At 57.2% G+C, this 26,598-nt stretch overlaps 1 protein-coding gene across 2 annotated transcripts in view; it reads right to left on the bottom strand.

The window, feature by feature from the left end:
* The window catches only part of TNFRSF1B (TNF receptor superfamily member 1B), a 36,851-nt gene extending 10,621 nt beyond the window's left edge, over positions 1–26,230 (bottom strand). For both annotated transcript variants that reach the window (XM_060079851.1, XM_060079858.1), the window contains exons 1-8: positions 26,093–26,230; positions 7,133–7,232; positions 5,271–5,399; positions 4,653–4,802; positions 4,144–4,237; positions 3,511–3,740; positions 2,896–2,973; positions 1,921–1,955 (exon numbers count right to left, since the gene is read on the bottom strand). In XM_060079851.1, the coding sequence (XP_059935834.1) occupies positions 1,921–1,955; positions 2,896–2,973; positions 3,511–3,740; positions 4,144–4,237; positions 4,653–4,802; positions 5,271–5,399; positions 7,133–7,232; positions 26,093–26,170 (894 nt within the window). In that variant the 5' untranslated portion in view covers positions 26,171–26,230. The remainder of the gene's footprint in view (positions 1–1,920; positions 1,956–2,895; positions 2,974–3,510; positions 3,741–4,143; positions 4,238–4,652; positions 4,803–5,270; positions 5,400–7,132; positions 7,233–26,092) is intronic.
* Between the last annotated feature and the right edge of the window lie 368 nt (positions 26,231–26,598).

Below are 26,598 nucleotides of genomic sequence, written 5' to 3'. Positions count from 1 at the left end.
TGTCACTGAACTGAAGCCAGAAAAAGGAAGGAGTGGCATTCACACACTGGGGAAATGGGAAATAGTTTGAACTCCCAAACCAGTGTTTCTGTCTGCTGAAATACCGTAGGGCAGGTCAAAGAGCACTGGGCCAGGAGTCCAGAGACATATAGCTGTGTGACCCTGGGCAAGTCATTTTCCCTCTCTGTACCTCTTTTCTTGTCAGGACAATCAGGAGATGAAATCAGTCTGGTCCCTACCAAGTCCAAAACCCTGTGTAAGCCTCAAGCACTGGGCCACCAGGACTGAGCTTTACCCTAGCACAGTGGTTCCCAACCGGGGGGTGATCCTGTCCTCCGGGGGCCCTTTGGCAATGTCTGGAGACATTTTGGTTCTCACTCCTGGGAGGCAGGTGCTACTGGCATCTAGTGGGGAGAGGCCAGTGATATTGCTGAGTGACTACAATGCACAGGACAGCCCCGCATGACAAAGAATTAGCAGGCAGGGCTGAGAAACCCTGCCCCAGCAGGACGGGGCACATGGAGGGAACTCCTTGGACTCTTGTTTCCTCATCTGTAAAACTGGATGTAAAAACCTGCCCTGGGGCTTCCCTGGTGGCGCAGTGGTTGAGAGTCCGCCTGCCGATACGGGGGACGCGGGTTCGTGCCCCGGTCCGGGAAGATCCCACATGCCGCGGAGCGGCTGGGCCCGTGAGCCATGGCCGCTGAGCCTGCGCGTCCGGAGCCTGTGCTCCGCAACGGGAGAGGCCACAACAGTGAGAGGTCCGCATACCGCAAAAAAAAAAACCTGCCCTGCCTACCTGGTGCAGAGCGGCAGCAGACACCATGTACTGGCTCACCCCACACCCATTTCCAAGCCCTCTCCCTGGTTCTCCTCTACCATAAAGGCTAGGAAAGCAAAGCACCCCATTTTGCAGCCTCCCTTGCAGCTAGGGGTGGTCACATGATACCATCTGGCCAATGAGACAAAAGGAGAAGTCTACCCAGGGCTTCTAGGAAAGTGTCTGATTTCCTTCAAAAGGCACCATGGCTGTCCTGGCCATTTCCCCTCTTTTTCCTGCCTCAAAGCTGGAGGTCACACATGCAGTGGTGATCATCGTCTTATGACACAGGCCACCAGCAAAAGAACAAAAGCCAACACACCAAAGATGGCAGAGCCTGGGGTCCTGCTGGCTTCACAGGAGGAGGCAACCAAACCGCTCCAGCAGCCATCAACCCCTCAACTTTGTGGTGTGACAGAACAGAAAGCTGTTTTAAGTCACCCTAATGGTTTTGGTTACTTGCAGCCAAATGCCTTCCTGATGGAGAACTGATGAAATACTATGTTGGTGTTCTGTGTCTAGCAAAAATCCTGCACAGACTCTACTTGATAAAAATGATCCGAGGGTGAAGTTGGGGGAGGACCCAGGCCCAGACCCCTAGTCTTAACCTCAACCCCAGAGATGACCCCTGAGGCGGGACCCTCTGTGGAACACGTGGGTACCCTGGCACGCAGTTTGAAAACCACTGCTCCATGAGGAAGTGCTTTGTAAACATGATGGAGATGTTGAGAATTGTTGCCAGCTGGGTGAAAGGCCCAGCCCTGCAAGCTGGCTGAGACACTGTCCCCATGTAACGGTGAGGAAACAGCCATGAGCAATTTCATGTCAGTCCAAGGTCACACCATGGGTCCATGACCACACGCTTGCCACTGACACCACTGACCCCTCTGCTCCCTGATGTGGCCTTTCACACTCAAGTCACCTTTACTCGTCCCAGCGACAGACCCCGGCTGGCCTTTTCTCAGCCTCCCGGGGCTCTGCACACGGCCTGACACTGGACAGACCAACCTAGAGAATTCACTGCTTCCCGTGGGATGACAACCCAGCCCAGCAGGAAGACGACAAGGGAAGGAGGAGGGGGAAGGCAGAGGGGCACTCACCACCTTGGCGTCTCCGTGCAGGCAGAAGGGCTTCTCTGCAAAGAGGAGAGAGGGGACAAGTCAGAGAGAGTGACTTCCTCAGGTCACATCTGTTCTAACTAGGGGGGACCACGGGGCCCAAGCAGAAGCAGTTGGAGTAGGCCCAGCCCCGGGGGGAGCAATTACCTATCAGACAAGGTACACAGAAGCCCCCATACCCAGCTCTCCAGACAGCCCTCAACACCCCCCCAAACCATTCTTCAGCCTGCCCCCCTTTGCTCATACCATGCCCCCTGCTTTGCATGCCCTTTCTTTCCCGCACTCATGTCTCCATCAAAATCTTGCCCAGCTCAGATGCCACCTGCTCCAGAAGGCCTGAACCCCCAGGATTCCCAGACCAGAATCCTGGACTTCTACCCTCTTGGATAGCCCTGAGGGCATCTTGCCTTTTAGTAGATAAGTTAGTGGAAGTGCCTTCCGCCCCAGGCTCTAAACTCCTAAGAACAGGGACTGCCATACGCAGCTCTGTCTGACCCATAAGGCTGTGCCCAGTGCTGGACTCAGAGGGGTGCCCCAGAAAAGCTTCCTGAACGGATGTGTAAATAGACGGATGAAGGGGGTCTTCCCTGGTGGCGCAATGGTTGAAAATCCGCCTGCCAATGCAGGGGACACGGGTTTGAGCCCTGGTCTGGGAAGATCCCACATGCCGCGGAGCAACTGGGCCCGTGAGCCACAACTACTGAGCCTGTGCGTCTGGAGCCTGTGCTCCGCAACAAGAGAGGCCGCGACAGTGAGAGGCCCGCGCACCGCGATGAAGAGTGGCCCCCGCTTGCCGCAACTAGAGAAAGCCCTCGCACAGAAACGAAGACCCAACACAGCCATAAATAAATAAATAAATAAATAAATAAAGCTGAGCTCAGGTCCTTCTTCACTAAAGTTGCCTCCTTAATTCATTAAAAAAAAAAATAGACGGATGAAGGAAGGATGGGATCTTACTTTTTTTCTGGGTCATGATGACACAGTTCACCAGGACTATTATTAGCAGACCCAACGCCGTCACACCCACGATCAGCCCTAGAAGGAAAAGAGAAGTTCAACACAGCTGCACAAAGCAAACTCAAGTGTACCAGGGACCAGGCAGGTCAGCTGACAACCAAAGATGACTGGGGTGATAGCAGGCGAGGGGCAAGCCCAGTGCAGAGGCTCTCAGATTTGATTACAAAACAAACCAAAATCCGTGCACCTAACGCAACGTGTCTGTAGGCCACACTCAGCCCAAGGGCCACGAGTTTGAGCCCTCTGGCCTGCTGTAGTCCTAACCCCAGAAGGGAAGCCCATGAGGTGACCTGGCCCAGCCCACTGTCAAAGCCTAACGGGTTCGTCGGAAACAGCAACCAGAAGACCATCTCCACTTTCACATAGAACGCTGACCCTACCTCTCCCCACCCAGTAATTCTTAGTGGCATTAGTAAGTCTCGGAAGAAGGCAAGTCTCAACGCTACCTACGTCCCAGGAGGGCGTACAGGGTCTAGCCCATAACAAGCTCTTGGTAAGACTCTGAGACAGGAGGGAGGGAGGGAGGAAGGGTGAATGGGCCCCCTCGTAACTTACCGATGGGAAGAGAGATGTTCGCTGTGTTGCGCCCTTCAACTGGGTAACTTGGAGGACCTGGGGCCATCGGGAGCCGGCCGGAGGTGCTTGGAGCTGTGCTGGACCCTGGAGTCGGCTCCATGGGTTGGGATCTTGTGAGGGCTGGGCCTGGGGCCGCTTTCAGGGTGGGGAGCACAGATGTGCAGACTGCATCCATCTCTGAGGTGCCACGGATGGCCACCGAGCTACAGCTGGGGGAGGAGGAGGCTTGGTCAGGGACAACAGGGGACTGAATGGCTCAGGGTAGCTGGGCTCACTCGTGGGACCTAGGTCAGTGTGCAAGGGGTCCAGCAACTGCGTTAAGGGGGCGGGTTTGTGTGCCACGCCCTCTTTCAAGACCTATGTCCCCTATGTCCCCACCCAGTCTTGACTTCCAGGGCAAAACTCTTGTTCACCATGCTGTCTGTTCAGGGACCCACCCACTGTCAGATAAAGCAGTCCTGGCATTGAACAGGGCTCGGCAATGCCTCAACCCAAGGGAGTAACTGGGGGGATTCCGGCCACCATGGCACGCTGTTCTGTGCTCTAGGCCTCATGACCGCCCAGGGACAGCCCCTCCTTGTTCCTTCAGAAGCAGAGGATTCAGCCACTCACATCCGGTGGGGCCTGCAAGTATCCATGGATGATGTTGTGTCGGAGAACGTCCCTGGGGCACAGGGAGCGCACGCCACATTTGATGTTGCAGTTCCTTCAAGAAAAATCAGAAACTGTCACCAAATCAGCTTTTCCATGGAACAGGTGCGCCTTGGCCCTAGGGGAACTGGAGCCCTCGGGGAAGAACGAGGGGCCTGAGGGATTCGGGCTGCACCTCTCCCCTTCAACATGAACACACACACACCTGGGCGGTTTGTCCTTAACTAATTCTAGTGACTGTGTCTTCCTGGGGCACCACCTGATTTTCCAGTAGCCTGGGGCTTAATTTGATCCATCTCTGGATCCCCAGGGCCTAGCACACAGGAGGTGCCTGATCAGGAGTGCTGGAGGAAAGAATGAATCGGGATGGTTGGACAGATGGGTACCAGGCACCTGGCCGCCACGGACGACGCTCCAAGGAAGGAGAGGCCCAAGGGGGTCCCCAAGGACCTCTGGCCCTGGCCCCATACCCGGTTTGGCCACGCCGAAGCCAGGGCCGCATTTGCGCAGTGGCACGCACAGCCGGCACCCCTCCTGCCTTCCCAGGGTGCAGTACCAGCCCGGCTTGCAGGTGCAGATGCGGTTCTGTTTTGTTGTGCAGGCTTGAGTTTCCAACTGGTCTAGAGGAGCGAGAAGACAGCCGAGGGTCACTCCTGCCTCCACCAGCCTCACCCACCGCCACGCCCACTCTGTCTTCCCACCCAGCCCCACCACCCCCAGACAGCTCTGATCTCCAGCAGACTGCTGAGCCACCCTCAGGACGGGGCCAAGAGACTGCTGGACACTCCATCGCTGCATGAACGAGCATGCCCGCTTTCCCAAGCATCATGTCCTCAACTCTAAAAATGGGCACCATTTTCCCACTGCTGCCCTTGGCCTGCCTGCCCCAAGGGGCTATTAAAGAGGACTCGGTGAGACAGGGGATGACAGTGCTGCTGATAAAAAGTAAAGAGCTGTACCTGTGCCCTGGGGCATGAAAACAGAGGTCTGGGATAATCCCAGCCAGCTCCCAGGCAAAGGGGCCCGAGTGCATGGTGGCCAGGGGAGGATGCCCAGGACTACCCCTCACTCTGGGCCGGCCGACTCACCAGAGCTGCAGCGGGAGTTACAGCTGAAGCACGCGGGGACCAAGTTCCAGAGCTGGGTGTACGTGCTGCTCTCGCAGGAGTGACACACGGTGTCTGAGGTCTTGTTGCATAAGGACTGTACGCGGTAGCCTGAGAAAGCAAGGCGAGGAGTCTCAGCAGAGGAGGGGAGGGCTGGGGTGGGGGTGTTCTGCCGGGACCCTGGGCTCATCCACTGTCCTCCAGAGCCCCAGAGTCGTGAGGCCTGGCTGGGAAGGCTCTTGGATGGAGTTTCGACTCTGCATCCTTTCCCATCTAACGTGTACCAGCTGTCACGCCATCTTTGAACCCCGCAGCGCTCATAAAATATCTTCCTCTCTGCTCTTTTCAGGTGCCTGGAATTGCATCATTGGAATTGCCTATTATTAGTCAATTAGACTTTAGTTAGAACTGGTTGGCCGGTTCCTTTCTTCTTTATAGTTGGCTGAAATTCTCCAGCTGGGAAAGGTAAAAAAGGCAGTAGTAGTCATCCCTGGTATCCTGTCAAGGATGAGGCCATGGGACTCCTGAAGGCCTCCAGAGAAGGCATGCCAGGGGATGGGAGAACACCCAGGCAAACCTTTAAGAAGTTTCTCTTCGGAGTGCCTGTCCCCATTCTTATCCTGCCACCTTCACTGCTGTGCTAATCTAGTAACTTCTTATAGAGACCCTACCGGTTAACGGAAGAAAGAAGAGTCACTTCCCCTGGGGTCTCTAAAAATGGCCATTGGAGGTGACAGGTACATATGTGCCTGCCCACATCTCAGGCTCAAAGCTCTTCAATGTCCTTCTGGATCCTGCAGAAGAAAATCTAAACTCCTTACCATGGTCCCTGCTTACTCACTCTAGGACACATGCTGTTCTCCACGTTCACCAAAGAAGCTAACACCTCAGGGCCTTTGCACATGCTGCTCCCCCACTGTATGATTGCATAACTCACTCCCTCACCTCCTGCATGTCTCTGCCCACGTGTCAGCTCCTCAGAAAGGCCTTCCATGACCACCCCATATAGAACAGCATGTCCTACTCTGTCTCTGTCTGCCTTCCCCTGCCTTGTTTCCTTCACAGACCATATGTCTATTTCTTCTACTGGTTTATTTGTCTAGGCCTCTGTTAGAATGCAAAACCCACGAGGGCGAGGATTTTGTCTGCCCTGCTCTCTGTTGTATTCCCAGCACTCAGAACAGTGCCTGACACTCAGCAAATGCTTTATAAACATCATAGGAATAAATTATAAACAAATGAATGGATGGACAGCACCAGGTGTGGGGCCACCTGCCTCTCCCAACTGGGATTAGGCCTCAGGTCCACCATCTGTGAAATGGGTAACAGTCACTGATTCAGTCAAATATGCACTGAGCACCTGCTATGTGCCAGGTATTGTGCCGAGTGCTGGGGATTCAGCAGAGAACAAGCCACAGTCCCTGTTCTGAGGAGCACACAGTGCGGGCAATAAAAGAGATCCAGGCCAGGATCACACAATGTCAAAAGAGCTGCTGCCATGGGGGATGCCAAGGGCCAGTGGGAGCGCAAAGGAGGAGTCAGATCTGGCCAGGCAGTGCTGGCAGGCTTCCTGGAGGAGGGAGACATCAGAGACCTAAGCGATAAGCAGGAGTAGACCAGGGGAAAGGAGTTGGGAAGTGCACCAAGCAGAGAGAACAGCATGTGCAAAGGCCCAGAAGCAAGAGGGAGCAGGGGGTCGATTCATGGGACCAGTGGGAAGTCAGTAAGAGTCCAGGGCCATGACCCTGACCCCCTAACCCCCGTAACACACCCGCTCCCTTCAAGGCACCGGCCCACAGGGACCCAGCCAGGCTGAGGGCAAGGGTCCCAGTGGCTGCCCTCACCTGGTGGACACTTGCTGCAGCACATCTGGACCTTTGTGTCGTAGTATTCTTGCAGCCGGCACGAGCTTCCGGGCTCCGGGACATAGGGGATAAACACAGCCTGGAATGGGGAAGGGAAGGACAGCCATTAGCATGGCCACCCGTGGATCCTGCTACGCTGTACGCCCAGAGCCCCATCTTGCGTCCTGCAGGTGTTTGGCCTTCTCCCTGCTGGGGCTCTACTGACATGGGGACTTCTCCCTTTGGTGGGGGGTGGGTAGAGAGGTAGAAGAAGGGATAGTCCCTGCCTTCTTTCGCCTCCCCCTCCTCCCCCTCACAGTGTAGCACACTCACGTCTGCAGGCGGAGACGTGGAACCAGCTGGCCAGAGTGGGGGGCCAGCTCCTCACACCACATGGGGCAGAGACGAGACCTTGAAGCCTCCCAGAAGGCGGTGGCCTCAGTCACAGCGAACGGCGGAGTTCAGCACAAATCAGCCGTGCCTAGGTTGCCTCGCCTTCCCTCTTGCACCTGGTAATCACCCCTTTGTCCTTCCAGCTGAGTGCTGCCTCCTCTGGGAAGCCTTCCCGGACTCCCCCAGGCTGATTCAGGTTCTTCCTGCTCTGGGCTCTCTCTAAACCCTGAATATGCCCTCCTGACGATCATCTCACTGTGCTGAAATGGGTCACATTCTTGTCCTCCCACCCTCGCAGGTACATCTACATGCACACGTGCGTATACCTGTGCACATAACACACAAAGACACACACACATACACACGTCTGCAATGCAAGGGGCAGAAACGACGACCTCATCACCTCTAGACCCTCAGCTTCCAACATGGGGCCCACAGCAGAGTTTGGGCTCAGGAGAAGAATATTTGTTGATGATGATCGTTACATTTCTGGAGCACTTATGGAGTGCCAGGAGCTGGTCAATGTGCTCCAGGTGCCCTACTTAGTGGATGTAGTTGCATCCCACACAGATCCCCTATACCAGCAGGACACCCATCTCCAGCTGTCTTGGGTGTTGCCCCATAATGGCTCCCAGCCCTCAGGTGGGACCAATGCTGTGACATTGTTCACGCTCCAGAGCATCGCCCCCCAACCGTGGGGTCAGAGGGCATGAACTGTAGGGAGGCAGGCTGTCACTTGGCCTTCCCCTCCCCCTCCACAGCACCACCAGGAAGGCATGACTGCCGGAGCCAGGGGCAGATGGGCCCTTGGCTGGTCCCTGCATCCAGGACAAGTGGGCCTGGAAACCCAGCTGCCGGCCCCACTCGGCCTGGCAGACCTACCCTGGCTGCACACAGCTCGGCGCCAACAGCTGGAAGCATCAGGGTGATGACGCCCAGGGGCTGGGGGGCGATCTGTGGCTCTTGTGCCCCCATGCCCTTGGCCGAGCTGTGTCCACTGCCCGGTGACTGTTCGCTGTCACCCCAGAGCCTGGCGTGTATTGACAGTTAGGGGCTCAGGGCTCACTAATCCGAGCAGTGGGCTTCATCACAGTATCATTTCCTGCAGGTCCAACCTCAGCACCAGGGACACCGAGCCCTAACCCGGGTGCGCCTTCCACGCGGATCGGCCCCGGAGGCCCATCCCTCACCCACACCCTCACCCCAGGCCTGGTGCCAAACCCCAGGAAGGCAGCTCTAAGGAGGCTGGGAGAGATGCAGGCCGGCAAGGGAAGTGGGATCCATTCTGCATGACCCAGAGCCTAAAAAGTAACTTCCATCCCCACCTGGACTGTAAGCTGATATGCCCAGGGCTGCGCCCACATGCGCACACACATGTTCTCACACACACACACTCACTCAGTCCTGATACTTCCTCCCTCGCTGTTTGCTCCTGGAGTAAAGCCCCTTCTCGGGGCTCCTCCCACTTACTGGGGGTGGGGGTCACTGCCTGCGTCCAAAGCCCCTGGGGGGGTTGTCTATTATAATGCCCACTCCTACCGCAACGAAGGAGCAGGAGCCTGGGGGTGGGGGCCAGGAAGCTGTACTGTTAAAAAAAAAAGAAAAGAAAAGAGAAAAGAAAAGAAAAGAAGAGAAAAGAAAAGAAAAGAAAAAAGAAGAGAAGAGAAAAGAAAAGAAAAAAGAAGAGAAGAGAAAAGAAAAGAAAAGGAAAAAGAAAACTGCCAAGTGACTCCCATTGTCCAGGGCTGAGCAAACCCGAGCAGCACGCAGGCCAGAGCGAGATGAGCTGGGGCAGCACGTGGAGGAGAGGCTGGGGGAGCCCCGAAGCCGGAGCGTCGTGCTTCCTGCAGCCCCTTCGCACCATCATTCACTGCACATTAGCTGCAACGCAGCGCCTAACTGCCCCCCCAGCCCCCCTGCAGCCCGCTGCGCCTCGCACTCTAACTGAGCAGCCCGGGCGGCAGCCTCCCCCCGCAGACAGCATCCTGAGGGCAGGGAGGGGTCACACCTCCTTCCCTCGAGCCCCCTGCCCCCCAGGGTGGCGGGCACAGGTCTCAAGGACCCTGCACACGGTGGGCTTCCTCCCCCCAAGTACCACCCTAGGGGTAACTAGGGGAGCCCCTCACTCCTGTGGACCCTGAGAGCCACGGGCCCGGCAGCTCCGGGCAGGGAGAGGACTCCTCCTCCCCTCGGCCCCCCTCGCCGGGGCAGCCCTCTGTGGTGCAGTCCAGGGCGCCTGCCCTGCCTGGGGGAGGATTTCCTGTCAGGTCCCAAAGGACCTGACGGGAAAGGGCCCTGCCTTGGCCAAGTCTGGGCTCTCTCTCCACCCGTGGGGCAAGGGTTCTGGGACAAAGGCAGGCAGCTGGACCCCCAGGGCCCCCAGGCCACTGCCCAGCGGCCTCCCATCCAGGGTCTTTTCCTGTCTGAATCCCGCTCTGAATCCCCTTCCCTACACTTCCTCCTGCCGCTCTGACTCCAGCCCTCCTTTAAGCAATCTTGAGGCCTGTTTATCCTCGGACAGGAAAAAAAAAAAAAAAAAAAAAAAAAACCAAACCACTGCCCTGTCATGGCTAAACAATGAGGAACAGAAAGCCCCTTGCAGAGTGGGACAAAAGGTCACTCCCTCCACTGCCTTGCTCACCAGAGCAGAGGCTAAGCTGGGGCACAGCCCTAGGAGCTGGGCCTCAGGTCAGCAAAGGAGCCAGACAAGCGGAGGGTCCTTGGAGGGGCCCAGAACATGGTGATCAGCCTCTGGGAAACTAGGTGCTATGGAAGCTTCTGTTCTTCTGTCTGGTGTCAGGGAGGCTCAGAGCCACACTCCACCCACCCACAGGGGAGCTCTGACCGACATTTTAAAATGAGGAAATGAATTGGGTAGTACTGAATTCACTCAGCATGCTTAGCAGACCCAACTTTCAAAATACAGCATCCCCAAGTAAAAACTTGGAAATCACTGATGAGCGTTAACCACTCATTTAACAGGTAGGAAATCTGTGATCCAGTGTGTGTCTGTGTGTGTGTGTTGGGGGAGGTTGGAGAAGATAGATGATGGATGGATGGATGGATGGACAGATAGATAAAGAGAAGGAGAGAGGATGATAGATGAAAGGAAGGAGGGAGGGAGAGGGAAGGAAGGAGGAAGGAAGGAAGAAAGGAAGGAGAGAAGGAAGGACCCATCTAACATCCAATTTGTAAGGCACATCTGATTGTGCCCATTTCACAGACAGGGAAATAGAGATGGAAAGAAGCCAACCCACCTCCTGGGGTTTCCCAGAGGCCATGCCAGGGCCTGGCTGGTGGCAGGCTGAGTGATGCCTGTGCACAAGGGGCCAACAGGGCCCATTGCTCATCCACCACAGGCCTCAGAGCTGCTTCCCATCGGAGTCTGCAGCTCCATTTCCTCTACATCCCAGGAGTGACAGTACGTGTTGGACCCACCATCGGATAGACTCCTCACCAACATTTCACAGATGGTTGAGAGGTGAAACGATGTACCCAAGGCTACACCAGAAGAGCCACACCCCCGACGCCCCTATCCTGCCTCCTTTCTCTTGTGGGCCCAAGCTTCCCTTCCCCTCGACACAGACCCAGGACCCCAAGCGCCTCCCAAACTCAACACCCTCTCCCACCATGTGGCCTCCAGCGCTCCTCCACGTTCTCAGCTTTGGCCCTTTGGAGAGGAAAGGGAAAAACAGGATATTCATTAGGCACCAACTATCTGCCAGGCCAGGCTGCAAGCACTTTACAGAATCCCACTCCTACCCCCCAAAAGCAGGTGGGCATGTGCCCACTTCACAGCTCAGGGAGATCAAGTCATTTGTCTGAGGTCTGGGAGGGAAGAGGTGGAGTTGGGATGTGACTCTTGCTCTGGGCCCACTGGAGAAGTCTTTGCTCCCCTCCTCAGGACAGCTAAAGGGGTCAGCCCCTGAGATCCGTCCTCTGCCCTGAGTCACCGCCGTGCCACCAGCACCCATTCATCCACCTCCACGCCGAGCGGAGCCTGGGGAGCTGGTTGACACGGGCACACGCGCCCTCTCCCTCCCTCCCTCCCTCTCTCTTTCTCTCTCTCTCTCTCACACACACACACACAAACACACACACATACACCAGTGCAAGGGACCTCTCTCAGCCTCAGGCCAACATCCTCTGACCTCAGCTCTGACCTGGTTTCCCAGGTAACCACGCAGGAATCTCAGAAGAGCCCGCAGCGGTTAGGGACACCCAGCACCTGAGACCCTGCCCTTCCCAGAACTGCTTGTGTCACGGGGCTGCTTGACCTGTCAGGAGCCGGCAGCTCCTCAGCAAGCAGGAGCGGGGTCAGCAAAGGCTCAAAGGTAGGAGCCTGTGAACAGGGAGGGTTGGCCCAGCTGATCTGCAGCTGTGTCAAGTGCTGGAGGGACATGTGGGAGCTGATGACCAGGAAACATGGCCCAGAAGTGGGGGTGGGACTGAGGCGCAGCAGCTCAGGGCTGGCAGCAACCTTAGAGATGATCTCAGATGACCTCCCATTTACTGGTGGAGAAAGACAGGGGCAAAGGTGGAAACGTTCGTTCATTCATTCAACAAACATGAAGGCGCCGGGCACTTAGCATCAAACGTAAGCAAGTCCCTGCCCAGGAAGCTGGGCTCTAGCTGGGGAGACACAGACACGTACAGTGGAAAACGGGAGGTGGTAGCAGGAGCTAAGGAAGAGGGAAAAGCAAGGTGGGGCCAGAAGCCCCAGGGAGGATGTGCTCCGCGTGCTCCAGGCACAGCCAGGGGGCCAGGGCAGCTAGGCCAGGGTGGGCGAAGGTGAGGGAGAGGGTGAGGGCGCTAGGAGACAGAAACGGCAGCACCTTATCCTGAAAGTCTGCATCGTGCAGAGCTGTTCACACGCAGTACCGTCTCTGATTCCTCATTCCAGTGCTGTGAGGTTGGTACTATTAGTATTCCCAAGTCACAGATGAGAAAACTGAGCCTCAGAGGTCTCCTCACCTCCAGCTCTGTGTTCCTTCCCCGCCCCAGGAAGACTGGATCTCAACCCTCCCTGCACTGGGCCCACCCCAAAGGTCCTCCCTCCCCAACTCAGGCACTTCTTCTACTGTGGGCGGTAACTAGCTTCTCTGTGCCTCAGTTTCCTCATCTGTAAAATGGTGGTGTGGCCTGGTTGAGGCTCTAAGCCCTTTCCAGCTCTGGCTTCTTAAGGATGGGCATCAAAAAGCTCAGCCCCCTCCCAAGACCTCAGGAGGATGGGGTGGGTGGGTGGCCCACCCACATGAGAGGTGGAAAAACTGAATGCCCTAGGAGGTAGGGGCTGGGGTGTGAGGCCAGACTGAGAGTGGGTGTGGGGCGGGGCTTCCCTGCCCCAGCTCTGCCCCTCAAACGCTCTCCGAGGGTGAGGACGGCCTGAGCAGGTGTCCCCTGGGAGGAGGGTGGCTGGAGATGTCCATCCTCCCAGGTATACGGACACCTGGCCTCACAGGAGGAGCACTGGACTCAGTTCAGAGGATCTGGATGCATATGCTGGTCCCAGGGGACTTGGGGACATCACTTACTCTCTGAGCCTCAACACTGTTATCCGTAAAATAGTGACATAACACCTTGCCCGGCCTCCTCCTCCTCCTCGGGTTATTGCAGGCGCAAAGGCGGGGGGTGGGGTCTTAACTTGGGTCCGTCATCTTCTCCCAGACTCCCAGGGGACCCAGGGGGGGGTGGCTCTAAGGGTCTGCAAAGGCCCTGACACACATGTGGACTTGTGTCGGAGGGAATATTAGAACCGGGCTCTCTCTGCCTTGGTTTCAGCTAAGAACAGGCACGGCGAGGACAAGTCGCTGGGGGCAGGCGGCCCAGTTTTGGTGAGGCGCCAGGTGGCCCATGCAGGCCTTGCAGTGGAGGGGGTTTCCCTCCCTCCTCGAGAGCAAGTCTGGGGAAGCTGACCTGTGACCCTTGGAGTTAAGGAGTCACCCTCAGGCTGACCCCAGGCCCAGTCCTCAAGAAGCCCAAGGTCAGGAGACGGCAGTAGGCCAGCTGCAGGGACAGTGGAGCGGGCCTCGTTAAGGCAGAGGGAGGAGGGGACGCCCGCAGGCCAGATGCGGGCTTTCTAGGGTAGTGGCCCTGGGTCGTCTCCAAGGCACTTTACTCAAGCGGAACACCTGGAGGGGTGAGGGGACCCCAAAATAAAGAGTCTGGGTGAGTGACCAAAACCCAGCAGCCAGGGGTCCATTAAGTGGCCAGAGGACACAGTGTCCAGGATAAGGGACAGGGATGTGGCCGTGAGTCCCTGAAAGGAGGCGAGCCTCAGAGGCCGGCAGGGGGCAAAGCCAGAGCAGGACCAGACTTACCTGGTGGATCAGGCATGAATGTTCCCCGCCCCCTACTCCCTCCCTTTCCCACTCCTCCCCACTCTCACCCTGGAGGACCAGAAGCCACAGCTAGCAGCCAGGGCTGGAGGAGGGAGGCTAGGTCAAGGTGGGCACTGCACTGGGGCTCGCCCAGTGAGCAGCAGTGCCAGGGCACCAGGCAAGACCCTCTGATTGTGGAGTCTGAGTCAGCGCACTTTCTCAGGGAATTGGGCAACCCCGCGCCAGCTGACTTCCTGCCTCCCTGCTCCCCGACCAAGACCCTGCATGCACCCCAAGGTGGGGGCCCTTAGTCCCTTCTCCTATTTATAAATAGACTGCGAGAGGGGAAGGCAAGAAGGACAGGCCTGGGGAAGGAGGAGGAAGTGGCCACCACCAAGACAGTGTCATCTGGAAGCACTGAAGCCATGGAGCCCGCTGCTCTTCCTGCCAGCACGGACGAAGCGCTGCGGGGGTCTCCACCCCCCCGCCCCCCACTTAGATGCCAGTACCCTTGGGAAGGGGTCCCACTCCCAGCCTCCCCCAGGAGCACCCCTGGGCAGGGTGAGAGCAGGAAGGGGACGTGGTGAGAAGAAGGCCACGGTGGGGGGGCTTCAGGCTTGAGGAGTACACGTGCCCCACACAACTTCTCTTTTCACAACGTGGGAGAGACAGAGACTGTTCAGACCCAGGAGTAGCACCTACGGCGTGCAGACAGCGCTGAGCGCGCTCACATGCATTCTCTTGTTTTACCTCTGCACCAACACTGAGGTCAGCATCACCCCATTTTAGAGATGCAGAAACAGAGGCTTCCGGAGATTCGATACCACGTCTGGGGCCACGTAGCCAGCAAGCAGCAGAACGAGTCCCAGCCACGTCTCCCTCAGTGTCCTCAGACGGTCTTATACCCCGTGATCTTCTCTTGCTCCCTCCTATCACAGAGGAGAGGCCCAGAGAGGGAGAGTGACTCTCCAGAGAACACACAGTGAGCAAGGTGTGGGCCGGTTCAATGACTCTCCCAGGCAAAAGGGTCTCCAGGATGCCAGGGACAGACACTGCAGCCATGGAGCACGGCAGAGGCGTCTGCCCAAGGACCCAGGGAGGGAAGCCGGCTTCAACCAATAGAGAAACCACATCATTTCCATGGCAGGTCCCTGGGGCCCTGGCATATGGTGAGAGAGAGCAGAACCACTTGGGCTTCAATCTTAGGGGGTTCTCGGGAGTCCCGCAGACTTCGGGGTGCAGCTGACACGGCGATGACGCCAGAGCCAGGCAGTGGAGGCTCATCTGCCCTCACGGAGCGGAGCGGCACGTACGTCAGGGGGACCGACCACATCACAGGCGGCGGCCGAGGGTGACACATCCCACTCCCCGCCTGCTGCCTGTGATGTCGCTTTAGAAGTGAGCTGGGGGAGGACAGGAAGCCCGGGCTGGTATCCGGTTCTTGGGGTCAGGCTTTGTGCTAAGCACCGGGGTACAAAGATACCAGGGCGTGGTCCTTACCCTCAAGGAACCCTCGGTCTAGTTGCAGAAAACACCCCAACCCTTTCCATCCCCTCCCAACACACACCCCCCAGGCCCAGCCACCACCTTCAACCTCCTCACTCTTGGTCCCCAGGCTTCCCAGACAGACCTGAAGCCACCTTCCTACACCAAGTCTGTCCTGAGCTCAACGTCCTCAGCTTGAGGCCCGGGGGCCACCACCTGGGCCCTGCCAGCATCTCCCACTCAGTCTCCACCTCACCCTGCATCATCCCTCTGGCTCTGGCACCCTCCTTCACGTGTCCTCCTGCTGATACCTCTGCCCAAACATCCTGCCCTCCCCTCTTGCAGGACTAACTCTTTGGCTTCCTTCAAGAGTCCTCTCCACTATCATCTCAAGGGAACCTTCTCCGGACCCGCAGATGGGGTCAGAGGTCCCCCTGCTGAGGGCTCCAGCGACACCCCAGGTCTATCTCTCTAATTCACGGACCACCTTTTGGTTAATTGTTTGCTTCCCTGTGTCTCCCCGTCTGCACCCTCTAGCGTGAGCTCTGAACCAGACACCCGGGTTTCGGTCCCAGCTCTGCCACTCACCAGCCTCAGTTTTGCCATCTCTGAAACGGGGACAAAAGCAGTGCCCACCTCACGGGGCTGTTATGATTCACTGGGCCAAGGCGTGTGGAGTGCGCCATGCCCAGCAGCAGCAAGAGCTGAGCGTTAGTCGTTGGGTTTTTATTACTCATGGCTCTACACCCAGCCCAGCGCACAGCCCACAGCGGGTACCTAATAGATGCTGAATTGTTTAACAGAAGCAAAAGGTTTCATTTCCAATTAGCTGAAATGAGCTGGGGTTAGCAGGAGAACTGGGCAGGAAATGGGCTTATAGAGAGAGGGTGGCATCCCCAGAATGGCAGAGACCCTCATGGCCACTGCAACCGCCGTGACTCCTGGGTGGTAGTTTAAGCACAGAGTTCGGAAGGGGCTGTCTGGGCTGGAATCTTGGCTCTCCCTCTGGTGAGCTGAGAGCCTGAGTCCAAAGCTTAACCTCTGGGCCTCGACTGCTTCTCCTATCAAATGGGGATGATAATGGTACACCCTTGCCAGGTGTCCTTGAGGACAGAAGGCACTCGGGGCATGTAATGCATTAGACCCATGCCTGGCACCCACGAAGCACCCCCTGGACGTCAGTCCTCGCTCAGGGTTTGCTGCACTCTCCCAGACCCCAAATGGAAGTGACAGAGGGGACCCTTTTATCCCCACCTCACCACTGAGAGGAAAACCAAAGCCCAGGGAGAAGGTCCCAAGGTCCTGGCAGCAGAGGCAGGCGGGCCCCCAGGAATCCTGCCCCTCTGCCCATGGGGGGCTCATCACATTTCATGCCTGAGATGCAAAGGCCAGCCCTGCCCAGCCTCATGTCCACCCCAGCAGCGGCCAGGGTGAGCGAAGCCGGGTTCCCTGGGGCCGAGCACGAGAACTCCAGGAACACACGAGGGTGACACTGTCCACGGTCAGGTCGCAGGGACAGAGCTGAAGCCATAGGCACCTCATGTTTTAGGACGGGGTGGAGAGGGACGGCTCCCCTTTCTCCCAAGCGTCTCTGTCCCCACCCTCGGTCTTTGGTCCAGCCCAAGGCCCACCTCCTGCTCCCTGAAGCCTTTGATCCTTCCTTCCTGTTCTGCTACTAACCTCTTCTTTGGTCCAGCCCAAGGCCCACCTCCTGCCCCCTGAAGCCTTTGATCCTTCCTTCCTGTTCTGCTACTAACCTCTTCTTTGGTCCAGCCCAAGGCCCACCTCCTGCCCCCTGAAGCCTCTGATCTTTCCTTCCTGTTCTGCTACTAACCTCTCAGCCAGAGCTCTCGCCTCAACTATTGCAACGTTCTCTCCACCTCATCTGTCCTTCCCACTGAGGCCTGAGTGATCTTCCGAACACACCCTCTGCTCTGGTCACTCCCTCACTCAAAAACTATCAGTGGCTCCCCATTGCCTCAACTCCTGATACGAAGTGAGTATGGTAGCCGAAAGCACGGTCACTGGAAAAAGGATGCCTGGCTTTGAATCCAGACTCCCCTCTATTAGAGGGCAGCATCAAAGGAGTTTTGTTTTTTTAAAAAAAAAAAATAAATAAACGAGGCTAAAAAACCTCAGTCTTCTCATCTGCAGAATGGAACTGATAACAGTATATACCTCATGGGACTGTTGTGAGGATTAAATGAGATAACACATGTAAAGTGCTTAGTAAACGCTCCACAAATTACAGTTGGGGCTTCCCTGGTGGCGCGGTGGTTGAGAATCTGCCTGCCAATGCAGGGGACACGGGTTCGAGCCCTAGTCTGGGAAGATCCCACATGCTGCGGAGCAACTAGGCCCGTGAGTCACAACGACTGAGCCTGCGCGTCTGGAGCCTGTGCTCCGCAACAAGAGAGGCCGCGACAGTGAGAGGCCCGCGCACCGCGATGAAGAGTGGCCCCCGCTTGCCACAACTAGAGAAAGCCCTCGCACAGGAACGAAGACCCAACACGGCCAAAAATAAATAAATAAAATACCGAATACATAACTACTTTAAAAAAAAAATTACAGTTGCTACAATGTTTTAATTTAATTTTTAGATTTTTTACTACTTCCAGAAACTGGTCCTAAACGGCCTAAAGCCTCAAGTGCCGTCGTCACCCCTAACAGGCCTGTTGCTCCAGCTAGGATGGCCTGGCTACTATCCCCTGCTATTCCTACTCCTGGTATCCATTCAGCCCAATCCTGACCACCCTCCAGGGCTCAGCCTTTAAAAAGATCCTTGTGTGGTCACTGCAGGAAGAGGAATGTGGGGGACAGAGTCAGGAAGGTGTCAAAAGATGAGCGGGGTGGCCAAGGGGCCAGGCCAGGAAACGAGTGAAGCCATGGGGTGGGGGGGAGGGGAGGGAGGACGAGGAATCATGCCATGAGGTGGGGGAGGGGCTCGAGAGAGCCAGGAGGACAGGACAGGACAGGAAGGAGCAGAACTGGGGGCTGTGAACGCAGAGCAGGAGGTGACAGGCTCACCAGGGACAAGCTGAACCTGGAGCCTCTGCGCGTGGCAGACAGAAGCGGTGCCCTGGGTCAGCAGGAGGGAGGACACGGAGGGGCGCCCAGGATGCTGGCGGCCGTCCCAGTCACTAAAGCCAAGTGCTGGGAGCCCTTCCCTAAGAGTCACTGTCAAGTCCAGACTTGGGCCTTGAGCTGGAGACCCACAGAGGCCGGAGCTGCAGGCCACCTCCTGCCCAAAGTCACTGACCCTCTCTATCCCCTTCCCCCTCCCCCTTGTCTAACACTCAGGCTGGGCCAGGTCTCTGCTGATCTCCACTTCCAGCTGGGCCAGCTGAGAGGGTCAGAGAGGAGAAGGGAACTGGCCAAGCCCTCCCGAGCTGGAGGCTGAGCCAGGGCTGGGCCTGGGACCGCCCCCCCCAGCCCCATGCTCCGGTCCCTTCCGCAGCCTCTGGCATCTCTCCTGAACGGCACTGGAGAAGGCTCTCCACGGACAGTCCGGCAGATGCCCATCCAGAGCCCCCTGCCCCAAATCCCTCCCCGTGCTGCTCTCACCCTCAGGCCCGCTCAGTTCCCCGAATATGTGGCCAAATCAGCCACACCCACTGCAGGGCCAGGCTCAGGTGGAAACAGACAGGTGGGCCCCTGTCTGGACAGCAGAGGAAAACAAAAGCCCCTGGGGATTTCCTCCAGTCAAAGCACTGAATCAACCCGGGGTCCCAGCTCCGAAGCCGGGGGCAGAGTAGTTTGCTGGCCGAAGGGATCCAGCCATGTCCCTCGATGTCACCCTGCACTGCCAGCTGTCCCCACGCGTGCCCACTCAGTATCTGCTACCAAGAACGGGAGGGCGGCTGGCCGGTCTGGGGCCTGGGAGATGGGCTCTGCAGCCTTGCGAGCCGGCTAACAGGTCTTGTTCTAGTAACAAAATGGATAGTCTTGCGATCCTCAACCTCCGCAGGTGACACCTGAGATGCAGCCTGTTCCAACCTCTCCCCTTCTGCAAAGAGGACGTGGAGGCTGAGAGCTAGGGCGGTGAGTCACGGTCAACAGGCCACCAGGGCAGAGACAGACCAGAGCTGGAGTCTGGGGTCTCCTGGACAGCTGCCCCGCCCCCCGACTCCCCCCAGCATTGCTCACACCTGGGGCAGATGGAAATCGACTCCTTCAAACCCCCGTCGGTGAACAGACACTTTCTCTTCCTGGGCTCGCACCTCGAGTGCCCCAAACCACAGTGATGTCACCACCACCTGTGACCTCATGACACGACACGATGGAAAATGACTGTGGGCCCCAGAGTCCCGGCCCCACAGTCAACATCTCAGCGGAGGGGCACAAACACCCAAAGCCCTGGGACTCAGAACCAGGGGGACAGCTGAGTCCATCACAGGTGACAAAGCCTTCTTCAAGGAACCCCCCCACCCCTGCACTCAAGGCTTCCCCGAACCTGTGGGATCCCAGGTGGCAGGCCCCGCAGTGATGCCCACAGCACGGATTTTCCCGTGGTTTGGTGCCCCAAAGGGTCTGGCTTCTGAACTTTAAGAGGGGCTAATTAGGCAGTAAGGGGCAGGGAGGTGGGAAACGCGTGAAGCCTGTTCTGCCGGGGGGCTGTGCATCTTGTCTCGGATGCAAGCTAACCAGCAGCCAGGAATTCTTGATGCTACTGCGGCCTGAGTCAAGGAAATCATTCCAGCTAAAACAAGTGGGACTGAGGTCAGCAAGAAGAGAGACTGGGGGGGCTTCCCTGGTGGCGCAGCGGTTGAGAGTCCGCCTGCCGATGCAGGGGACGCGGGTTCGTGCCCTGGTCCAGGAGGATCCCACATGCCGTGCAGAGCGGCTGGGCCCGTGAGCCATGGCCGCTGAGCCTGCGTGTCCGGAGCCTGTGCTCCGCAACGGGAGAGGCCACAACAGTGAGAGGCCCGCGTACCGCAAAAAAAAAAAAAAGAAAAGAAAAAGAAAAGAAAGAAGAAGAGAGACTGGGAATCATAGATGTTAATGGGGGGGAGTGGTGGACTCTCCTTCCTGGGAAAACCCTTAGACCCCCCTCGCCCCCAGTCTGTGGCCTCCATCAAGCACAGGCAACACTGATACTTCCCCAACATTCCAAGAGAGTGTCAGGATCAGTGCTGTTAGGTTTTACAGATAGGGGTGCTTAGGCCCAGAGAGGTTAAGTAACCCGAGCGAGGTCACACAGTGAGCCGGTGACCACAGTGTACAGATGGGAACTCAGGTCTCTTGGGCCCCAGGCCAGTGCTCCTTCCTCAGGGTCCTGCTGTCTCAGAAATCACTTGGAAGCTGGGGGATGGACAGCATGACCTCAGAAGAGCCTTCATAAAGCTTCCCCTTTTCAGGGTTACAGGTAAATACAACCTTCCGGATCACGGAGGTCAGAGATGGAAGAGGTTTTAAAGACAGCCTGGAATCAGCCCATGCCCATCTTACAGGTGGGAAAGTCGAGGCCTTCTGCATCCCCTTCACAGAGAGGTCATGAGACTCCTCTATTCTATGCCACACGTGCCCCTTGCTCACCCTCAAATGAGATCCAGCACCTGTCACTCACTGAAAGGAGTTGGGAGGGGGAGGGGAGGATTTCCTGACCCCGCAGCCTGTGCCACATGCCAGGCTCCTAAGGCCAGGCAGTTGGGTAGGTGGTGTGAGAGGCCCTACGAAGCGGGCTCTGGAGCAGGAAGCAAAGCCAGGAGAAGGCGGGCAGGAAGGAAACTGTCCTCAGGGATGCTGGGCAGGAGCTCTGGGCAAATGGAGGTCTGCCCCCCCTACCTCGGAGCCCTGTGGCTCCGAATCTGCCTCCACGGTGACTCACAGGCCCTGCGAAGCCACAGATGCTCAAATAGCCACCAACGGGCTGCACAGCATATAAAGCACTTTTAATCCTGACAACCAGCCAGTGAGGTGAAGGATCATTTCTATTTTACAGATGGGAACACAGAGGCAGGCTCCTAGAGATGGAAAGAGTTGTCAAGGTCACACAGTCTATAAACAGCAAAGTAAGAAGTGAGCCAAGGTCTGTCCAGTTCTGAGGCCAGAGCGTTTCTTCTAAGTCATCAATATTGCTTCCCTGGGGCCTGGCGGGAGCCACAGCAACTCCACTTTGTTCCCATTTCCCTTGGTAGCACCCTTCTCTCCACCGTAACCCCTGGTTTCCCTCGCTGCCTGCTTCTGGGCAAGTCACATGCTTCCTGGGCTCTTGAGTCACTGCCAGCGGGTGGCCCTGTCACGAGCCGGGAGGGGGGTGTGGGCGGGTGAGCACTTTGGGGAGAGCACCGCTAGCCTCAGCAGACTCAGCACAGCAGAGGAAGAACCCAGAGAAATATCCCAGAGAGAGTGAGACGAACTGGAGCCCAGCCCTGCCACCACTGGCTTTCCAAACGCTTCTGTCTCATCCATAAAACAAGGTCATTATGAAGGTCAGATGAATATTTTCGGACATTAATTCAATATTTTTTAGCACCCACTACATGCTAGGCACCGTTCTAAGCCAATGGTTCTCTACTGAGGCAATTCCCCCCAGGGGACATTTTGCAGCATCTGGAGACTGTTAACTGTCACAACTGAAGGACAAGTGCTGCTGGCATCTAGTGGGTTGAGGCCAGGGATGCTGCTAAACATCCTACAACTCGCAGGACAACTCCCACAGCAACCATATGGCCCGAATGTCAAGAGAACTGAGAACAAGAAATCCTCTTCTAGGCTATGAACAAGTGAATAAGTCCCTGCCCTCACCATGCTTAACACTCTAGTAGAAAGACACAATGCAAGTGAAAGAAATGTAATAGGCCATGAGTGTTACATAGGAAAACAAAGCAGGTCAGGGGAGTGAGAGTACCTGGTGGGGAGCTTTTATAGGTAGGATGGCCAGAGAAGGCATTCCTGAGAAGAATTCATTTCAGCAAAAGGAAGTGCAGGAATGAGACCAGAGGATATCAGCGGGAGGAGCATTCAAGGTAAAGGGGAAGCAAGTGCAAAGGCCCTGAGGCAGGGGTGTGTGTGGCATGTCTGAGCAACAGAAAAGCAGCCCACATGGCATAAACCTGAGAACTAAGTTGATGTGTAGAGCTGAATGAAACACACACACAAACACCCCACGGATGGCATCAAAACTCTCCCCCTCCAACCTTCTTGGATACTCCTCCAGGAGCCATTGGGCCAAACCCAGGACCACAGTGAGGGCCACATCCTCAGTCAGCAAACAGGTTCCCCTCTGACACATCAGACAGGGGACAAAGAGACATGCCAGGACAGCAGGTACCCTGGATCACCCATCTCTACCAAAGGCTAACGTCCCCAGGCCAAGCTAGGAGTCCCCAACCTCTCCCCTAACTCGAGCTGGTCCCAGGCCCCGAGGTATTGAGGCCCCTCAGCCTCAGGCCAACCCAGCAGGTAGAGATCCCCTCAGCCCCCTCCCAGCAACAACAGAAAGCCAGACAGCTGGAGCCCTGCCCATCCCCATTAGATGACACCAAATGCTCACCTATCCTGCCAGCTGTACTGGCATTTGTTTGTTGCATGAATGGATGACTAGATGAATGAATGATGCATCCCACACCAGCCAGCAAATACAGCTTTTAAAGGAGGCAAAAACCCTGCAGGCAAAGTGATTCTGCCACACCTGCAGCAGCAGCTCAGGTCTCCCTGGGGCTCTTTCTACAACTTGATCTATTACATCTGACAGAACTGAGTATCCACTGTGTGCCAGGGACCCGGCTGGGGGCAGGAGGGGGATACAGGCATGGGGAGGGTAGAGTAAGAAGAGCTTTGGAATCAGGCAGACCTGCATCCGAACCTCCCCACCCTGTGCCCTCCAGTTCTATAATCCTGGGAAAGGCCATAACCTCTCTGAGCCTCAGCTTCCACATCTCTAAGTGGGAACGCCACCTTTTAGGAGTTGCTATAAGGAAGGTTTCAGCAAGATTCTGTAGTTAAATCCTAAGCATGCTGCCTGGCACTTAGTAGGCATTCAAACAACAGGTGCTATTGTGGTGCTAATAATAAGGAGGAAGACCCCCCAGTACCTGCCCTCAAGGAACTTTCCATCTATTGAGGTGGATAAAACACAACCAGATTAAAAAGCAGAATGTAGTCTGTCCTAGAGAGGGATGAAGGGCTGGGAGTTCAAAGAGCAGAGGATCAGGGCTTCCCTGGTGGCGCAGTGGTTAAGAATCCACCTGCCCGTGCAGGGGACACGGGTTCGAGCCCTGGCCCGGGAAGATCCCACATGCCTCGGAGCAACTAAGCCCGTGCGCCACAACTACTAAGCCTGTGCCCTAGGGCCCGAGAGCCACAACTACCGAGCCCGTGTATCTAGAGCCCGTGCCCTCCAACAAGAGAAGCCACCGCAGTAAGAAGCCCACGCACCGCAGTGAAGAGTAGTCCCAGCTCGCCGCAACTAGAGAAAGCCCGCGCACAGCAACAAAGACCCAATGCAGCCAAAAAAGTAAATAAAATAGAAAATAAATAAATTTTTTAAAAATCCAACTGGGAGAGTGAGGAAAGGCTTTGGCGTGGGGGGTAGGGGGAAACGTGCAAAAGACCCTGAAGGATGGGGGAAAGGGTGCACCACGGAGAGAGACAGCGTGGAGTACGAAGATACGCAATGGCCGTGTTTCGTGGGGTATGGGGTACGATGCAGAGAAGCGGCAGCAAACACCCGGAGACCTCACTCGCTCTGGCCTGAGACACCTGGGGGAGTTTCTGCCTTGGCCACTGGGAGCCTTCTGCTTCCCAGGCAGGGAGAGAGGCACTCCTATTTGAGGAGGGCCACCCCAGCGATGCCACCAAGGAGGATCAGTGGGAGAGGGGCCAGGGGACCAGCTAAAAGGCTGTGAAGACAGTCCCGGAGGAGGGAACCTGAGCTGATACAGGAGCTGGGCACACGGGAGGGAAGTGAGAGACTCAGGAAAACCCCTCAAGCAACTCCAAGACTAGGGGCTGCTGTCCTGCAGAGAAGCCCTGTGCCTCCTCCCCCCAGAGGCTCGTATGTCCCCAGGTTTGCTGAGGCACAGTGATGCCCCTAGTCTTGGCACGCTGCAGTCAGGCTGGGGACCAGAGCCATCAGCATCCACACTCGAGTCTCAGACCTGGGACTCTCCCAACCTCTGTTTACAGAACAACCTCTGGGGCAACGCCCCCAAGTCCCACCCTGGCACCAACTGTAAAGGAGTCAATTCTGGTCTGACAACCTCCATCTTCTGCTCTTGAGAACTGGACTCTAAAGGTGTCTTTAGCCTTAGCCAGTGAGTCACCTCACATGAGTCAATGCCACCTCCCACCTTCCTCCCTGGTCAAGATATCCAGACGGGTCAGCACACACCCATCCATCAGGGTAAGATCATGAGGAAAGGATGAAGGCACACCTCCTCCCTAGACAAGAGGGGAAAGGAAGAGGTGTCCCTTTTGAAGAAAGAGAGCCCCCCATGCCCTTCCATGAAACACAAGGAGTTTGCTGAGCCTCAGTTTTCCTTCTCTGCAAAATGGGGCTATTCTTTTTTAAAAATAATTAATTAATTTGTTTGTTTGTTTTTGGCTGCATTGGGTCTTCGTTGCTGCATGCAGGCTTTCTCTAGTTGCGGTGAGCCGGGACTACTCTTTGTTGCTGGCTTCTCATTGCGGTGGCTTCCCTTGTTGTGGAGCACAGACTCTAGGCGCGCAGGCTTCGGTAGTTGTGGCTCGCGAGCTCTAGGGAGCATGCTTAGTAGTTGTGGTGCACGGGCTTAGTTGCTCCACGGCATGTGGGATCTTCCCAGACCAGGGCTCGAACCCGTGTCCCCTGCATTGGCAGGCGGATTCTTAACCACTGCGCCACCAGGGAAGTCCAAAATGGGGCTCTTCTGTCTTACCAGACCATGGAGACAGCCACAAGAGGCAAAGGTGGAACAATCCTCTGTACACTCTCCCTTGCTATTGTGGTGGGTGCAGTTAGCACTGAATAACAGCTCTGGGGTCTCTGCTCTCTCCATATTCTTAGAGCCCCTTAGACATCATGTTTGTCTTGATAACCAGCCCAGAAGTCCTCCCTCACCCCTGTCGCCCAGAGCTCGGGCACAGATCCTTGGGGACGTCAGCCCAGGGGAACCTGAGGGCACTGTCTTCCTCCCCATCACCCCAGAGTCCACAGACGGCAGGCTCTGAAGTGGCCACTGGACACTCCAGGTGGGTCCTGGGGAAGGGGTCTGGGCAAAGGGCACGGAAGACAGTCCACAGTCTGTGCCCTTATTAGGTGCTTACTGCACACCTGGCCCTGTTCTTTTACACACGCAGCCCCAGTATTTCTAAGAAAGAGGAAAACCGTAGCCCAGAAGGGGAGGAAGTCTTCTAAAGAAGGTGCCGGGCATCGGTAGCGGGGACAGCGCCCCAGTACAGATCACCGCCTACCCCCACCCCCAAGTCACCCCGGAGAGGCCAGGGGTCGCAGGGATAACAGGAGTTGGGGTCCCCAGTCTGGCTGGGATCTGCCCAGGGCCCGCTGGCCGGCCACCGACGGCGGAGGGACCAAGGTGCGACTCCGGGTCGCGGTGGCCAGAGTTCCGGCCCCGGGCGCACGTGTGCCAAACCCGGGGTCCCCAGAGGGTCTCCAGCGGCGTGCATCTTATCCGGTGTGGCGGGTGCGGCGCCTCCGTCGCCCCGAGCCCCGCACCCCTGTCACGGCGCCCCGGACGCCCCGGGGCGGGGGACGCGCGCCAGCCCGGGGTGGATGGGATGGAGCCCCCCCACCCCAGACAGGGCCGCGCGAGTCAACTACCTGGGTGGGCACGGCGCGCCCTGCGGCCCAGAGCTGCAGTCCGACGGCCAGCGCGGCCCAGAAGGCGGTGGGCACCATGGGTGCGGGCGGCTCGGCGGGCCCCTTGAGCCCTCACGCCTCTGCTCCCGCTCCGCTGCCTCTGGCGCCTCGGACTGAAAGCGAAAGCCGGCGCGCTGCCGGAGAGAGGCTGGGGGGCGGGGCGGGGCGGGGCGGGGCGTGGAGACACCTCCTCCCCGCCCCACACAGCCGGCCGCCCCGCCCCCAACGCCCCCTCTCACCCCAGCTCTGCCAGCCTAGCGCTGGGTCCCTACCTCCAGCGCCAGCCACTCCCAGCCCTCCGAGACCCTCCAGCCTCCTTCTAACGTCCCCTCCCCTTCGAGTCACCCTTCCCAGCGGGGCTGGTGGGGTGGGAGAGGGGACAGGAGACCCGCCTTGGGGTCGGGCTCCCACCAGGCTTGCGGCTGCCCCGAGGTTTTGTCTCTCGACCTGCCCTGCGTCCACGTACC

Source organism: Mesoplodon densirostris, chromosome 2, assembly GCF_025265405.1.
Source record: "Mesoplodon densirostris isolate mMesDen1 chromosome 2, mMesDen1 primary haplotype, whole genome shotgun sequence".
Classification (NCBI taxonomy): Eukaryota; Metazoa; Chordata; class Mammalia; order Artiodactyla; family Ziphiidae; genus Mesoplodon; species Mesoplodon densirostris.
Note: the sequence above shows the minus strand (reverse complement) of the source record. Positions and strands in the feature narration are given on the sequence as shown.